The 13,120-nt window shown below is 38.5% G+C and overlaps 1 protein-coding gene across 1 annotated transcript in view; it reads left to right on the top strand.

Annotated features, from left to right (window-relative positions):
- Window positions 1-10,891: 10,891 nt before the first annotated feature.
- The window catches only part of LOC100355864 (glutamate decarboxylase 1-like), a 90,995-nt gene continuing 88,766 nt past the window's right edge, over window positions 10,892-13,120 (top strand). Inside the window, exon 1 of the mRNA XM_051851875.1 lies at window positions 10,892-11,000. Within this exon, the coding sequence (XP_051707835.1) occupies window positions 10,892-11,000 (109 nt within the window). The remainder of the gene's footprint in view (window positions 11,001-13,120) is intronic.

Genomic DNA, 13,120 nt, shown 5'->3' with positions numbered 1-13,120 from the left:
CATGGACAACTCTATCTAATTATACTATGTTATGAGGATGCTTCTAGCCTGCCATGAAGCAATATTCTCTACATGAAACCCAGCAGAGTTAATCAACACTGTGAGATGACTTTCTCCCTTATTAGAAATTCTATCTCTAAAATCACTGGGCAGGCATACAAAACAAAGTCAAAGATTATGTACCTATAGGAGTTGACTTTGAAAATGGTTAAGTGGAATTTATAAGGAAGAAGAAAATAAGCAAACTAGAAACCATTTACTTCCTTGATCTTTTTATTGTTTTATTATAATTTAACAAGCTGGGGTTGACAATAAAACTTAAATATTGCACTTAGAATCATTATTGAGTTACTCTAAATATTATGGTGAATAATAAAATAAAAGGGGATTTAAAAAGTCATAATAAATACAAACACCCAGGGCAGACATTCAGCCTGGCAGTTTTGATGCCTGTTTTAGAGTACCTGGGTTCAATACCTGGCTTGGCTCCCAGTACTAGCTTCTGGTTAATTCAGATCTTGGAAGGCAGCATTATAGTTCAAACAACTGAGTCTCTGACATGCACATGGGAGACCTGGATTACATTTCTGGATCCTGGCCTCAGCCCCACTCAGCCCTGGTACTGTAGGCATTTGGGGAGTGAACCAGAAAATAAGCTTGCTTTCTCTCTCTCTCTCTCTCTCTCTCTCTCTCTCTCCCTCTCCTTATGTCTTTCTCTCTCTCAAATAAGAAAAAAATTCATATGCACTCATGCACACAGATAAAAGACATTACCTTATTAGACCATTTTTTAAAAAGTTGACTGTTTTATAGCATTGATTAATTTCCAGAAAGTCTATTTTCTCTTCAGATTAAATGCTATACTTTGGAGAAAACCATTTACAATAAGCTTTTTGGAAAAAACTTTGTCCATAAACTATTAAGATGATACCACAGTACAATAAAAATGTGATGACAACTCCAGGGTATCCCAGATGTTTCCTTTCTCTGTCTTTCCCTCAGGTGGAGGACTATAGATTCATCAAGAATTAGAGCCCACAGCAGATGATGAATTTTTATACTAAAATCTGAGCATGTAATTTTTGATGACTAGAGTAATTTGGATGCAGAAATTTTGGAATTTATAGAATATATTTCTGGTGATAGGTTGAATGCTATATAAAAATTGTACCTCAAGATTTTCCCAGAAACCCCAGGACATATTTGCTGCCTTCTGTATTGTATGTTATATATATTGCACCTTCATGCGATTATCTTTTATACACATATTCCTTGTTATTTGAAATTTAGGTACTGTTTATTCTTTAAACCAATATTATCAGTAACTACAAGAGCTGTGCCCAAGATTGTATTTTCAAGATGTGTGAATATTGTAGATAACATATCTCAAATGAAATATCCTTGCTTATAACTTCAAATTATGTATGCATATTCATGTATAAATAAGTTGTATGTGTATATGAACAAAACATACACATTATATAAACACATACTTTTTATACAATATCCACATAAATATTATATATAATTTTGTTTCCAGAGGGAAACAAACATGAGCATTGGAAAGCTAAAAAATAACAAATACACTCTATACTTGATTATTCTATGATTTCTCCATAAGTCTTCAAGCTGCTGGTTTGATTTATGTTCAGTGGTCTCCAATTCAAAGCCACTGGGAAAAATGTTAGATTGATAACACTCAGTTTTGGTCAGTGTGTAGGGAAATAGCCATTGTTATAGGCATGGTAAAGTTTTAAGTTAGTAAAATTCTTTTCAAAAGCGATTTAGAAGTATGTACCAAGAGTTTTAAGCAGGTGAACTGTTTCTGATTATTTTTATGTATATTCCAGCACAGGTTATCGCTGGGTCAGGCAGAATGTAGTATTAAAGTTGTTCACCACACTTGGATTATTTAAAAATTATAAAAAAAATACTAAAGAAAACCTGAATGCTGAAGTAAAATGCAATAAAACAATTCAAGAAAATACTATTATCCACCTAAAGTATGAAGTAGATTTATACCACTAAGAACAAATGCTCACTATATATTTTAATTTAAAATTCAGGTTTTAAAAAGTTTGCATTGAATGATTTCATTTAAAAATATTACCATGATATTATCATAATACATGGAGTGAGAAGTTTTCTCTTTGGTGGGGTTGACTGTAGAAATGGTGAGAGTTAAGTATAACGAGAGAGAGTCTAATGTATGCATTGGACAATGCATGAGTACTTTTCTATCAATCATTATCAACTTTGAATCACAAAACCTCCCCCAAATAGGCCTTACAATCTTGAATGAGTGCTATGGTCAATTCAGTGCCCTGCTTCCCACACTAGACCTTCCATTGCTCTAGACCTTCCATTGCTCTAGACCTTCCATTGCTTGCTTTTCCTTGCTCCCCATTCCCTGCGGGTGCATTTTCTTAGCTCGTTAGTAAATGTCGGTGGTTGGAGGAGAGCTCCCTCTCCCTCTCCCACGTCTCCCACCCTTTTGACCCCGTCCACTCTCTCTGCCTCTTACTTCAGCACCACAGCGTGTGTGCTGCCTCTCTCAGGCCTACTTTGGAGCTGTCTTTCTTCCAACATCCGTTTCCCATCAGAATTTCAAGATTTGTCGTAGTTCACTGACCTCGCATCAGTTTTCAGCTCCCGCTCCAGCACCCTGACACCTTCACAGCTGAATGTCTTAAGTTGCCATCTGTACTCCTTGTCCCCAATTCCTTCCCACTCTGCGCTCCTGTACACTCCTCAGGAAAGCTTTTCCACCATAGCCATTCCTGCCCAGGCCTCCAGTGACTGCTCTCCACCTTCAGGGTCATTTCTCAGGCCTCGTCATTCAGTATTGGATACCTGGCTCATCACTTCTCCTTAAACCCTCTGCCCTATCTCCTGTACAGCTTTGTCTTCTTGGATTCCCACCCCTTGTCTGGCTGTTCCTTCTTAGTCATATTATCTATTGGATTCCTCTCATCTTTTTGCTCTCTAAATTTTGCAGTTCTACTAGGCTTGATCTTCAATTTTCTTTTCTTCTCTGGCTTTGGTTACTCTTAGGTGATATCCCTCATGTGATACTGAATATTGATTTCATTTTGTGTCTCCCTCCTCAGCTTCTCACTACCCCACACTGTCCACTCCTTGTCTCCATCTGATCCCCACCACCTGCTGTTTCAGCTAAAGAATGCTAAAATCATATTTGCTTGTTAGTTTCTCTTTCCCCATCTCACTTGCCTCACCATCTCTCAATCACAAACTTTCTCTTACGTCTTGAATCCATGAGGAAATCCTACTGTCTCTTCCCTACAAATGTTTCCATGATCTGATCATGTTCCACCAGCTGCATTAATAGCACTTGAGGCTGAGGGCCACCACCTCTTGTCTCATCTGGATTCTACAGCAGTGAAAATCTTGCTTCTTGCTTTGTTTCTTCTTACCTTCGCTGTCAGTTTGAGCCGTTTGAACCATAAGGTGTCTCCTCTCATTTCTCCACTCAGATGTTTCAGTGGCTCTATCTCATTCAATGTAAAAGACCAAGTCCTTAAGACGACCTCTAAGATTCTACCTATTGCAGCCCTCTGTTAACCTCACTGTCCTCACTCTTCCCACTTTCCCCCAGGTTCTCCACAGTGCCTACTTGGAACTACTTGTTCTTTAAATGTGTCAAACACCAATCCTGGAGACTTGCATCATCTAGAATTCTCTCATCCCAGGGGTTCCACTTGGTCCCTCACTTCATTCTGATTTCTGTGCTAAGCATATCACTATAAAGGAATATCTTGACTACACTATAGAAGACAGTACTACCCTTTCTTATTTCACCAAAACTTCATAGCCTGTCATTACCTGGCATAATTTGTATAGCTTTTCATTGCCTCTCTTGTTCAGGCAGAAAGAAAATTACACAAATGTAAGGAGTTGGCTTGCTTAGGTCATTTCATAAGCAGGATTTGGAAGTAGATCTGCCCCTGCACCCATGGGGCCCAATACCTAGAGTTTGGTTCATGCCCCCAAATCAACGAGTCCTTAAAGCCCTCCTAAGCTCCATTGCATAATATTCTAGCGAAAGGTGGCCCTGAGTCCTGTCCCTGGCAGACTGGGTCCCTGGCTTCCTTCCTCCAAATCCCAAGGGCCTGTATCACTGCTGGGGGGATATCAAGTCCACAATCCTCACACATAAACCTTGGTTACTACTAAAGTTTTCAAGTAAATATTCTTAAAATATGCCATGATCATCTCAGCTCAATTTACAATAGGTAAGCTGTAGAATCAACCCAGATGTCCACAGCTGAGGGCTGGGTAGGGAAATTATGGTGTGTGTGTGTGTGTATATATATATATATATATATATGGAATATAACACAGTGGTAAAAAAAATGAATTCCTTTCATTTGCAAGAAAATGAATGCAACTGGAAATCATTATACTTAGTGAAATAAGCCAGTCACACAAAGACAAATACCATATGGTCTGTCTGTCTGTGGTAACTAATAGAGTACCTAAAATATAATCTATAAGAGCAAAACACACTTTGAGATGTGCGGTTTTTAAACAACCCTCCCCGTGACTGTTGAGGAAGAATATTTTCTGTTTGTTTTGTTACTAGTATAAACATTAACTGACAATTTGATTTCTGTAAAAAGTAAGATGGGAAAGGCAGATGGAGGAGAAAGAAAGGCGGGAAAATGGGTGGGAGGGAGGTGAGGGGGAAGAACCTTCATGTTCCCAAATCTGGGTGTGTTAAATGCATGAAGTTATATTCCTTAAACAAAATAATAAAAAATGGGTAGAACACTGCTAGTAATGTTGAAGTCACTGAAAAATGATTTTTAAACAATTTTAACATAAATAGCTGACTATTGGAAGAATCAAATTAAAACACATGAACTGCAGAGCTATGATAACTAATGGTGTAGGAAATATCTAGAAGGCAAACTGAGCAGTAATTGTGAAGTGTGTTTTCTTAGTTTTTGAGCCAGGGTCATGGGTAGTGGGCCCTTAATGCACTACTACTTATTTTTTCAATGAACTGGAGTCTTTGGGGAAAAAAATTTGGACCAGCATCATAAATTTAACTTTGATATGAAAAAAGGAACTTCCTTTTTAATGTTGTCATTTTGGAAATATTTATGCTAATTTTTGACCAAAGAATCAACCTAATATTTTATGAAAAACTCTTACTAAATAAATATAACTTTGAGAAATCATACATTTATGCATGAGTTTGGCTTCAAGCTGTGATGAATGTGAAGGGTTTATGATCTGTGTTAGCTTTCAAATGACTGATACTTTTGTTTTGAGGTAAAATATACTGCTTTAAGAATAAATAAAAATTACTATTGCAGCAATACATCCCTGTGAAATGCCAAAAGCACTTGGAGAATTATGTTAGGCAATGCCAACTTGAATATAAAAATAGAATTTTTGAGAAGATATGATTAAGTGAATATTTATATTCTTCTACACAAGCTAAAATTTATGTGCAATAGACAGGTAGAGAAAGCTTGAGCAGCACCCATTACATCCTGAGTCCTAATTCCATACATTCAGGAATTACAAAACTTAAACATTGTATGAGGAAAGACTTATCATTTTTATTGAGTTTCTTGTTCAGCAGTGCCTCAGAAGAAATAAATTTAGAAAATTCCTGGGTAGTTTTATTTGGATTGGAATCCAATATTTTTGATTATATGAATAGCCGCCTTCCTTTATTTTTTTCTCAAGTATTTATTCTGGTACTTGTGGGGAGCAACTCAGACTAGACTAAGTTACTGGAATTAAGACTTATTCTATGCATCTGCTCTCCCACAATATGGTGCTGAGAAGGGAGTAAACAGCTTCTACACAGCTGCCTCTCGCCAATTTGATTGAGCTGCAGGAGCTGATCTTGCTCCTGATTGGAGGAGAGCAGCGTACTCAGCATGTGGGTAGCAGAGTTGGGATTGGTGGAAGAGGACTATAAAGGAGAAGAGAGACAACATGCACCAGGAACATCTATCTGAAGGAACACCTGAGCAGTCCCCCAGCGAGCCGGCCGGCAGTGTGCCGCTCCCCCGCAGAAGTGGGGAAAGTGGCCAGGGGGAACCGCCCTTCCACAGAGGTGGAAGGGACGATAGTCAACCCGGGAAGAACCAGCAGCTAACCCGGGGAGGGCCGAGCAGACAAAAGAACATCACAGGGTCCTGTGTCGTTCCTCTGCGAAGAGGGGGAGCGACATAATGGTGCCGTGACTCGGATAGGAAGCCTAGGCAGGGTTTAGTGTCGTTCCTCCACGAAGAGGGGGAGTGACAGTACTTTATACATGAATCCCTAGTAAATGGACCTGCAGGTCCTTGTTCTTGAAATGAGTGTAGAACTGTGCTTACATAATCTCTGAGAATCAATTTGGTCTGTGATTTTGGGAGACTAATTTAGTTTCAGTGAAGCTGTTTGTGGGTAAAATAAAATGAAGCTGTTGGTTTGTGGTTTAATACAAGAGTCAGAGGGCTTTTTTCAGAGGCTAAATGAAATTCTTTTAATAATTATTTTTATTACATTTATACTAACGTACAATAAACTTTCAGTAAATTAATTAATTCACTTTCTTCAAGGTTCCTCACAGAATCGAAGGTTTCAGGGCTTCTCTGATACCTAAGCCTTGTCTTGGTAAATTTCAATATTTTGTTGCCTTTTATGCTTTTTAAAAATATTAAAAACTTACAAATTGACATGTAAAAATGATAGTTGAACCTGTTTTGCCTTTTCCAACTTTCGGTGCAACACTTACGAAGGCAGAGAAAGAGATCCAAGGAAACCTTTACTTTGTCCATGATAGAATAATTTGTACTGGATTAGTTCTATTATAACACTTTGCATAAATCAAATGATGACAAAACTGTTTACAGGGTTTGGACAATAAACAGCAAAGGCTGACAACTTATTGAAATGAAATTTACCACGTGCCTCCCGTGACAATTGCATTGCTCTATCTGGGGGTAATTTCCCAATTCCAGTACAGAGAGCTAGAGAACACTTCTCTCTGACCTTGTAGAAATTGGGTCACAGTTGCTAAAATGGTTGTAGTCCATGAGATAAGGATCCAGAGATGAGGAATTAGCACAGAGGAGAGAATACAAAAGTCTGAATATGGATCAACAGGTGAGTCCCATCAGGAAACCAGCCAATGCATTTTCAGAGAGACTACAAGAGGCTCACCAGAGGGTGGTCACATATATTGGAGAGGGAGATAGATACTAGATATTAAGTAGTGCTGGGAGGGGATGGAGATTGTACTCCATGAGGTTGGAATGATTTTGTTAATACCTGTGAGCATCTAATTGCAGCAACAAAAGGAGACCCTTAAAAAAAAAGACCAAAATCAAACTACAAAAAAATAAAAATGGAGAGAGAATTCAGAAGTTGAATTTCTATAAGTTAGACTGGCTTGGAAAATACCCTGTACTTCCCACAGATTTGTCTTAAGGAGACCTAAATACAAGATGACAAAAATTCAAGGCAATCAACCAGTAACTGAATGCCTGCTAGAAGTAAACCAGAGAAGGTCAACAGCATGCGGACTGTCTATACCATGTCATCCAGAATGTTCAAAATTTGTCAAATATCTAAATAAACAGGAATGTTTGACCTACAGCTGCAGAGAAAAGCCATTCATAGAACTGAGTCTAAATATGGTATAATAAATATGTTGAAGGACTTAAAAAATATGGTTATGAGTGGATAGTAAATTTCAGCAGAGAAATAAAAGCCACACAAATAAAAGAATTTAAGATAAAATATAACAATCAAAATGTAAAACTATGTGTACTTTAGTGCATATAAGTACATATTTAGCACATTTAGGACGTATAAGTAGAGGGGCTGGTGCTGTGACTTTGCAGGTTAAGCCACTGCCAGCAGTGCCAGCATCCCATATGGGTGCTATCGAGTCTCAGGTATTCCACTTCTGATGCAGCTCCCTTCTAATGTGCCTGGGAAAGCAGCAGAAGACGGCCCATGTCTTTGGGCCCCTGAAAGCACGTGGAAAGTGCTTGGGCCCATGAAGACTCAGAAGAAGTTCCTGGCTTCTGGCTTCAGCCTGGCTCCAGTCCTGACTGTTGTGACCATTTGGGGTATGAACCAGAGGTGGAAGACTCTCTCTCTCTCTCTGTTTCTCCATCACACTAACTCTGCCTTTCAAATAAATAGAAAACAAATCTTAAAAAAAGAACATTTAAGAAGGTAAACAAACGTCATGCAGGAAAGTACAAAACAAAAAACAAATGAAGCAAACAGAACCCAATAAACAACAACAAAACAAAATACTGTACACAGTATAGTCAAATTCTGAAAAACCAAATAAAAACAGATATGCCTGAAATTGGGCAGATAAAAAAGAGACATTTAATAATAAATGATTGTTTTAATGAGGTTGACACTGCCCAAAACAAAAATAGCTAGGAAGATAGTGCAATCAGGTATTTAAAAATGTCAAATGGAAAGAAAGACAAAACACCCCAAGAAACCAGATCTATATTGAGTATAATTTATTTTTTAGACCTAAATTGAAATGAATACATTTTCAGATAAATAAGAATGAAGAAATTTTGTCAACTACAAACTTGCACTATAATCAATACTAAGTTTTTAGGTTGACTAAAAAAGAGATCAGAAGAAATTTTGGGTCTATAAGAACCTCTACTGTTTGTGTTTTTGTTTTCTGGTATCTTATAAATTTTAAGCCCCATGTCAAATATTGCCATTTGCTTTCACTACCCAGTTGTCTTCAGTATATTATATTCAATAAATGCTGCAATATATTATTATACTGTATATGGAATATTCACCATGAGAGATCATCTGTTGAGCAACAAACAAGTTTTTTTTTTTTTTTTTTTTTTTTTTGACAGGCAGAGTGGACAGTGAGAGAGAGACAGAGAGAAAGGTCTTCCTTTTGCCGTTGGTTCACCCTCCAATGGCCGCCATGGCCAACGCACCACACTGATCCGATGGCAGGAGCCAGGTGCTTCTCCTGGTCTCTCATGGGGTGCAGGGCCCAAGCACTTGGGCCATCCTCCACTGTACTCCCTGGCCACAGCAGAGAGCTGGCCTGGAAGAGGGGCAACCGGGACAGAATCCAGCGCCCCGACCGGGACTAGAACCTGGTGTGCCGGCGCTGCAAGGTGGAGGATTAGCCTAGTGCGCCGCAGCGCCAGCCAACAAGTTTTAATATATTCCAAAAATTAAACTCCCATGAATAATGGACTATATGCCCAAGAAAAGATTCTTAATATTATTATTCAATAGAGACATGTAAATCACACAACTGAATATTTCCTTATACTTACAAGACTAAGTTTTTAAACAGTATCAATATTTAGTGTTGATAAGTGAGACAGCTACAACTGTCCACCTTGCTGGTGAGAATGCAGGTAGGTACATCAACCTTGAAAACTGTTTTGGCTATTTCTCAAAATCAAACATTTACAACATGACATAGCAGTCCTACTTGTGGGTATTTATTTAGGAGAAATTAAAATATTAACAACTTCTACATCAACTTTCCTAGCAGTTTATTTATAATAGTTGAAAACAGAATACAATCCCAGCATTTGCAGAAAATGGATTATCACTTAGCAATAAAAAGAAACCAACTACTGTCATAAGAATAACATTGATGAGCCTCATAGCCAGTATGAGATTATGTAAGATTCATTTGTGTGAAGCTCTAGAAGAGGCCTGGGAAGCGATTTTGACAACTCAAGTAATTGAGTTCCTCCCACGCTGGTGGAGGCCTGGACTGCATTCCAGGCTAGCTCCTGTTTCCAAATGCTGCCCAGACACAGCCATTGTGAGCGTTTGGAAAGTGAACTTGTAGATGGGAGCTCTTCGCTTTCTCTCTCTCTCTCAAATAAATGAAGCATTAAAAATAATACATTGAGAGGGCTCAAGAATATAAAAAAAAATCATAGTTATCAAGAAAATTGACCTACAAACAAACCTCCTTTAAATCAAATTATTAAGCAAAAATTAAAATACAATATATCATTTCATATATCACACTGTTAAAAATAATTGATTATATATTATTATAAACTTTAGGAAATTAGAAGAAGACAATGAGTATAAATTTATTTCATTTTCCTTTTACAAATTAAAAAAAATTTCACAACTGAAGTTTTCAACTAACACTTTTTGGCACTTACTCTGAATTTTGTTTTGCAAGTGAGAAATACTAATATTTGTTAGCTCAAATTTCTCACATCAAAGAGTTTTATTCCAAAAGGCTGTAGCTGGATAATATCTACATTTTAAATTAAAGTCTCAAATTAATTTTTAATAGAGTTGAAATATATCAATGGAAAAATAGTAAAGTAAGTTATGGAACAAAATTCCTTGTTTTATTTCTTGTTTTCTTCTGATTTTTTTTTTTCATTTTTGGTTCCAAATAATTCAGTTTTAGAATGACAATGCTGAAGGCTGTGGACAGCGTGTTTTGGTATTAACCTCTTCCTAAGTTTTCTGTTTCTTTCACTTTTACAAATCAGAAGACTGACTCCTCCCATAACTGCAGTGAAGAGGAGCCTCACCGCTGCCTCAGCGCAGCAAACGCAGTGGGTGACTATGCTACAGGTCACTCCCCACCCTTCCGGATCAAGAGCAATTCTACCTTTGACACCTCACAGTGCAGATGTTCGTGTGGTAGGGCTGGCATATGGACCTGTCATCGGCCTTTGCTGGTGGTTTCCCAGCCCTAACAAAGCTATGACCAAAGAAGCAGAAGGGCTTCCCATGCTGGGCATGGTGTCCACCTAGACACACACATCTCCCTGCACGTCACCTGTGTCAAGCTTTGCTGCCAGTTCTTTGAAAGTTCTCACTGACACAGGAACTATTGCCATTATTTTAAAAACAAACCATGACAGAGAGGTGTTCTCAGCAGGTGTACAATCCATGGTGGCCATGCTCAGCCACCTCAGTGGATTGCTGGGTGGCCTTCCTTCGAGCCCACTTTAGAGCAGAGGCGGGTACTGACTTGCTCTGGGATTTGCAGGTTTACCCTCAGCTGTCACCTCACATCTAGTGTTTCCCTCCTCCCAAGAAAAACGAATTTCATTAGCAGCTTTTCATCCACTTCACTAGAAAATGGAACATCTCCACTCTGAGCTGCACTTTTCTATTTGAAACTGTCAGTTCCACTCGCTGCACTTTGGAGGGGGACAGACCGTGGCTTTCTGTAGTCTTTTTTTTTTTTTTTTTTTGGACAGGCCGAGTGGACAGTGAGAGAGAGAGAGACAGAGAGAAAGGTCTTCCTTTTGCCATTGGTTCACCCTCCAATGGCCACCGCGGCCAGCGCGCTGCAGCCAGTGTGCAGCGCGCTGATCCAAAGCCAGGAGCCAAGTGCTTCTCCTGGTCTCCCACGGGGTGCAGGGCTCAAGCACTTGGGCCATCCTCCACTGCCTTCCCGGGCCACAGCAGAGAGCTGGCCTGGAAGAGGGACAACCAGGACAGAATCCGGCGCCCCGACCGGGACTAGAACCCAGGGTGCCAGCGCCGCAGGCAGAGGATTAGCCTAGTGAGCCACGGCGCTGGCCTCTGTAGAGTCTCGATGGTGAGTCAGCAGCTGTCTTCCCAGTGGTTACACCAAGGTTGGGCCCTGCTGAGGCTCTCACCGCAGTTTCTCTGAAAAAAAACATAGAGATCGTTTAGCTACTGAAGATGGTTTTCCTGTGAAAGAGAAACCCCACGATGATTTATTGACAAAAACAGCCAATGAAATGAACAAAATGTCTAATTTCTCTACATGGAAGATTGAGACATTCCTAGACATATACAGGAGAAATGTTTTAATTTTAAAGATGGTAAAAGAACTACCGGAAGTAAAACTCACACACACACACACACACACAGAGGCACACAAAAACACAGACTGATGGGAAAAAAAGAAGATTCAGGCTTCCTTGGAGGGTTAATTCACAAACTAAGAGAACACAATGATGTAACAGATAAAGTTTTCTTGCAACATATGTCACTCAAAACATCTTTCCATAATCATTAGATTTACTATGTGATGCATTAAATGTTTTCAGTTATTCAAAATATTAGATATCATTCTGAAAACAGCATCAGCCATCCCACAAGCATTTATAGATTCCATTAAAGGTGAAGATGGATAAATGCAAACACAAGCATACATGTTAAAGAGATAGAGATAAATTCAAATAAAGTCACAGACGTGGAAGTAGACACATATGTAATGTACATATACTATGTATAAATATAATCATTACCCATGAGATGAAATGCTAATATCAGCCAAAAGCTTTTTGAAAAGAGTTGATATAATTAAAGAAAGTATAGGAATAAGGAAGGATGAAATACTAAAATAGAATAAAGCAATAAATGAATATATCATTATTTACTGTAATCACTGCACTGTACAATGCATCTCTAGAAATTAGTCCTCCTAACTAACTTTTTGTGTCCTTTGGCCAACATCTACCCCCTAAACATCTCCAGCACCCTTAGCCCCAGCCTCTGGCAACCTCCCTTCTATTCCGTTTCTATGAAACCACCCTGTGCAGGTGCCACAAATGAGTGAAACCAACTGTATTCTTGATGAATGCAGGAAAGCGAACATCAGATGTTCTTACCACAACCCAATCATCATCTGGGGTGATAAAGGTAATTTCCAGATTTATACATCTCACAGTGTACAGGTGCTTCAAAGCACCATGGTGCACACAATAAACAGAATTTCATCAGTCCATCTAATGATTGAAATTTTGAAGAAAGAAAAATAAAATGAGAAGAGTAAAATCGAACACATTCTTTTAAAAATTAAATGTAAAAATACAAACTATTCCTTAAAAAGGGCAGAGGTTATTAGTGTCAAGCAACAAATGCCAGATATTTGAATGACATTCCTCAAATGAAATGGCTGAACAAAGTCATCATGTGGTGTAAGGTAAACTCTTCATAGGAGTTTAGGACATGGAAATATGGTGTGGGAAATATGGGAACAAACTATACTATCCTCATAAATTTTTTCTGTAGTTCTAAGATTAATTTAGAATGAAAAGTTTATTGAGAAAACACAATTCTATATCACATATTGTGTTGCAACTTGTTATTGTTTTGTATAAAA

Source organism: Oryctolagus cuniculus, chromosome 10 (assembly GCF_964237555.1).
Source record: "Oryctolagus cuniculus chromosome 10, mOryCun1.1, whole genome shotgun sequence".
Taxonomy (NCBI): domain Eukaryota; kingdom Metazoa; phylum Chordata; class Mammalia; order Lagomorpha; family Leporidae; genus Oryctolagus; species Oryctolagus cuniculus.
The sequence above is the reverse complement of the archived record's forward strand: the minus strand, read 5'-3'. Positions and strand labels throughout refer to the sequence as shown.